Genomic DNA, 4,974 nt, shown 5'->3' on the forward strand with positions numbered 1-4,974 from the left:
CCCAGCTCTGGGCCCCGAGGCCAGCCCCTCCCGGTGCGGCTGCCTGGGCGCACGGGCAGCACTGGTGGCCAAGCCGGTCCGTGAAGCCCGCGGAAGCGACCCGGACCCCAGAAACCAGACTCTGCAAACCCGCTCCTCCTTGCTGTGCGCTCCGGTTTCTGTCATCCGGGTACTGGGCTTCGTACTCGAGCCTATGCATTTGGGGGTCTGGCTCAGGGCCATGCGCCCTGGGCTGGGCGCTGTGTTCCCCGCGCCCCGAGGGTGCGCTCGGGGCTCTGCGCCCCTGGCCCTGGGCTTCCGACGCTGGACTCTGCACCTCGGCTCCCTGCGCAGTGGGCGTTCGCAGCCCTGCTACCTCCATGGTGGTCTCAGCCCTGCAGGACGCCGGAGAGGAGAGAGGTCCTCTTCCAACCCCACAAGTTCTTGATGCCCTGGTTGCCCCCTGGGCCTTGCTAATTCCCGCTTATCAGACATCGGTGCTTGCGGAGGGGACTGAGAACAGAGGCTGGCTCGGAGCATCTTCCAAAAAAGAGCTCCAGCCTGACCATAGTGTGTCTTGCTACTTCCTTCCAAAGACCCTACCCCAGGAGGCGCACCTGTCAACAGTCATTTCCTGCAGCAACAGGGGGATGGAGGAGAGTTAGGCTGACCCGGCCTCAGGCCTCACACTGCCCTGAGGGGGAGCCCCTGCAGGTGGTGAGTGCTCAGGTGGAAGGCCCTACCAGTGCAGGGGTGCAGAGAGGAGTAGCTGCCCACTAAGGGAGGCTCTGTAGAGGTGGCCTTTGCGCTCATCTTAAAGTGGTTTTGCCATGCGGAGAGAAACAGGGTGGGCAGAAGGCATGCAGATGGCCACTGAGGGGGAGAAGGCAGGATCTTTGGGAGAAGAGTTGGAGGAATGCCAGAGGCCAATGGAGGGCCTTGAGTACCATGTTAAGGAGCTGGGACCTTATTCGGTGAAGTTAGGGGTTTTATTTATTAATTAATATAATTTAAGTTGATTTCAGAGAGGAAGGGAGAGGGAGCAATATATCAAAACATCAATGATGAGAAAGAATCATTGATCAGCTGCCTCCTGCACGCCCCACACTGGCAATCGAGTCTGTAACCAGGCATGTGCCCTGACCAAGAATTGAACCATGACCTCCTGGTTCATAGGTTGACTCTCAACCACTGAGCCATGCCAGCTGGGCGAGGTTAGGGCTTTTAAAACTAGGTTCCATGGAGCCCCGTGAATCCAATTAATTTTTTTCTTCTTCAAAGTATGTTTTAAACTGTTAAAAATGTATAATAAAATTCAACTCACTCAAATGTGTTATGTGGATGTTTTTGTGCACCTTGGAGACTACCAACATATTAATTTATGCTGCGGATTGATTTTTTTTTAAGCAAACCACAGAATAAAGTTTTTCCTGTGATCTGTTTAATAGAAGAGTATCTTGAGATTGCTGACAATTATTGCTGAATCTCTTGAGGCTTGTACTTTAAAACAAGGCATTTGCAACCACTTATTGGTGTGAATCAGAGCTTTCTCAATACTGCCAAAACCAGCCCACGCAGAAACAAACTGACTAGATGATGAAGCTTAAGTCTGCACTGGCATCATTTTTTTTAAAAATATATTTTATTGATGTTTTACAGAGAGGAAGGGAGAGAGATACAGAGTTAGAAACATCGATGAGAGAGAAACATCGATCAGCTGCCTCCTGCACACTCCCCACTGGGGATGCGCCCGCCACCCAGGCACATGCCCTTGACCGGAATCAAACCTGGGACCCTTCAGTCCGCAGGCCGACGCTCTATCCACTGAGCCAAACCGGTTTCGGCTGCACTGGCATCTTAACTCCCAGTTTCGAATTTATCATCACCCAAACAACTGTGTTGTTGTCATTGGTTGACATTATAATAAATACTTTATGTACATGTAATGTGTTTGAATTTGTACAATAAATGTATACCAATACGATGTAATATCTGGTTTACATACTGGGGTTCCCCCCAAGAGTTCATTTGAATAAAAGATCAACCTACTTTTTCAAAAACCATGAAAACCAGCCCTAGCCAGTTTGGCTGAGTGGACAGACTGCCAGCCTGCAGACTGAAGGGTCCCAGATTCGATTTTGGTCCAAGGCACATGCCCTGGTTGCGGGTTTGATCCCCAGTAGAGGGCGTGCAGAAAGCAGCCAATCAGTGATTCTCTCATCATTGATGTTTCTCTCTCTCCCTCTCTCCCTTTCCCTTCCTCTCTGAAATCAATAAAAATATATTTTAAAAAACCCACAAAAATGCATGAAACTGTTATGGAATTATGCCTGATTTTTCAGCAAGGGATTAATTTGGTTCCATTTTCATTTTAGAAAGATCACCGTGGGCAGTGGTGAATAGATTGAAGGGGGTGCATCTGGCAGCAGGCATACCAGTAAGGAGGCTGGTTCCTGTCTGAGGAGCAAGCTGTCATGGTCTGGGGATGGAGAGAAAGGGATGGAGGTTGGGTATTAGGGTGGTGAGTGGAGCTCACCAACTTATTTCCTCCCCAAGCTCCAAGGAACCAGGGAACTCAGGCCCAGCTGTCAGTCATGACCTCTCTGTCAGCCTCTGACCCTCACAACCTGGTGGGTTCCTGACCCCAATTCCTTCCTGCCATAGCCTCTACTCCCACAAGCTATATTGGGGGCTTTAGGCCTCGTGCGCCCCATTAAAGCCTGTCCTGGGTTTATTCTCATTCCCAAGAGCCTGAGTGAAGTTTTTAATACCTGAGATCCTTAGGAGACTCTCACCTCATGGGGTCAGAGGACTTCCTCATTGCACACCTGTCTGTCTCTCTCCTCCAGCAGCCCTGCTCCTTCTAAGTCCGTCTAGAAATAACAGCTTTTGGCCATGTTCCTATCTTGGTCCCAACAGGCGGAATTATATCAGCCAAAATGAGAGCTCCTCAGACAAATTGAATGGCGTTGAGCTGCTCTCCATTATCCCCCCACCCCTCCTTCACCCCACCCCCAAGCCAGCAGGGGAACACCAGCCTGGCCCCAAGCCCTGGTGAAAGGCAGAGAGAGCTGGCAGGACCCTGGCTCCCTGGAGGTCAGTGCTCTCAGGCTGAGTTCTGGTCTAGGGTAAGGGTCTTTCTAACCCACCCAATCTGGAATCCGGGCTTCTTTCTGACTTCTGGAGGGTCACCTGACAACACATGACAGGGTGGCCCCCCTCTGCAGCTAGGTCCAGGAGGGTCTCTAAGTGCTTGCTCCTCCCCAGCTCTGGCCAACTCCTTTCATGTTCCTTCAACTCCACCTGGAGCCCTCATCTCTGCCAGCTGGGATCCATATTTCCTGCAGCAGCTCCTGCCCGCTTGGCCCTTAGGCTCCACATGACTTGTGCAGCGTCAGAGGCGGCTGAGTGGGGAGGCAGGGTCTTGCCCTTGGAACCTCCATTCTGAGAGCAGAGAGAGCCCTGTCCTTAGAATCCTCACTGGGAGAGCCCTGTGCCCCTCACCATTTCTTCCAAATCTGGAAAGTGCTGTGTGGGGGGCGTGTCCCAGGGAAGTGGCTGAAGTAGCAGGGGTTGGGGTCTTCTGGGAGTTGAGGAAGGGCCTATGGGGGAGTGCTGCTGTGTGGACAGAGGCCAGAGACTTGGGGTCTTATCCCGGCTCTGCGTTGACTTGGCTGTGTGACCTAGAGTAAATTTCTGTCCCTCTCTGAGCCTCTTCCCCTATATATATCTTTAAAATATATTTTTATTGATTTCAGAGAGGAAGGGAGAGGGAGAGAGCGATAGAAACATCAATGATGAGAGAGAATCATTGATCGGTTGCCTTCTGCACGCCCCCCACTGGGGATCGATCCCACAACCCGGGCATGTGCCCTTGACTGAAATCGAACCCGGGACCCTTCAGTCCCCAGGCTGATGCTCTGTCCACTGAGCCAAGCCAGCAAGGGCTCTTTCCCCATATTTAAAAGAAAAAAGTAGAGTCTCCTAGAGTCAAGGCAGCTGGGATAGTTTTCTTGCAATTGCTCAAGATGGGATGGGATGGGGTCTGGGCAGGTCAGCCAGAGGGGACCCAGAACACAGCAGTCTGGCAGGGGCTGTGGGACAGAAAGTGAAGAGTGAGACCTTGGCCGGCTGCCTGGGCTTGAGTGGCTGGCTTGGGAACCTGCCTGAAGGGGCTGGGAGGGCAGCTGATTCTCTGTCCTTGAAGGGACGATGGGCCCTGTCCCCGAGGCAGTAAGCCACCAGGCTCCCTGGGTTTATGAGAGTGGGTCTCCCAGCTCCCTCCACCCCACTCTTACCATCCCTGGCCATCCCGCTATCACTTTTTTTCTCTAGGTCAATGGTCTGGAACCTTTCTTCTGCCAGGGCCATTTGGATATTTATAACATCATTCAAGGGCCATACAAAATTACCAACTTGAAAATTAGCCTGCTAAATTTGATCAAACATTTCATTAACCCACCCCTAATGCCTTGGCAGGACCAGACCAAATGATTTTGCAGGCCGGACATCCCCCACCCCTGTTCTAGGTCTTTTAACTTTACCTTCTTTCCTCGAAGGCTCTCAGTTGCTAAGGGGGTTGGGTGGTACCCAGCCCAAGGACACACAGATATAGGTGTACCGGTTAATAATGCGGATTTTTTTCAATAGTTGGAGGTACACATATGTTGATATATATGTGACTTGATATGTATGCTATTTTGTTGTATTGACAAGCTTCAAACCTTCATATGTCAAATTTGCTGAAGGTGTAACATTATAGATATTTTTACGCTTAAAGAGCATTTGTGGGAAGTCTTAATTCATTACTTTGTTTTGAAGAAAAGTGCTGCTGAAAGTTATCGTATACTTTGGGAAGCTTATGGTGCTTCATGCTATGGTGTGACACAGAATTTTAGTAATTTATGTGTGCCATGAGATGAAAAAGGTTAAAAATCGCTCGTCTAGGGATCACTAACCTAGAATTTATTGGCACACATAAATTACTAACATTCT

At 50.4% G+C, this 4,974-nt stretch overlaps 1 protein-coding gene across 1 annotated transcript in view; it reads left to right on the top strand.

The window, feature by feature from the left end:
• Positions 1 to 839: 839 nt before the first annotated feature.
• Positions 840 to 4,974, top strand: part of NT5C1A (5'-nucleotidase, cytosolic IA) — a 16,190-nt gene continuing 12,055 nt past the window's right edge. The window contains exon 1 of the mRNA XM_006768473.2: positions 840 to 953. Coding sequence (XP_006768536.1) covers positions 840 to 953 — 114 coding nt within the window. The remainder of the gene's footprint in view (positions 954 to 4,974) is intronic.

The sequence above is a fragment of the Myotis davidii genome, unplaced genomic scaffold (assembly GCF_000327345.1).
Source record: "Myotis davidii unplaced genomic scaffold, ASM32734v1 scaffold2763, whole genome shotgun sequence".
Lineage (NCBI taxonomy): Eukaryota > Metazoa > Chordata > Mammalia > Chiroptera > Vespertilionidae > Myotis > Myotis davidii.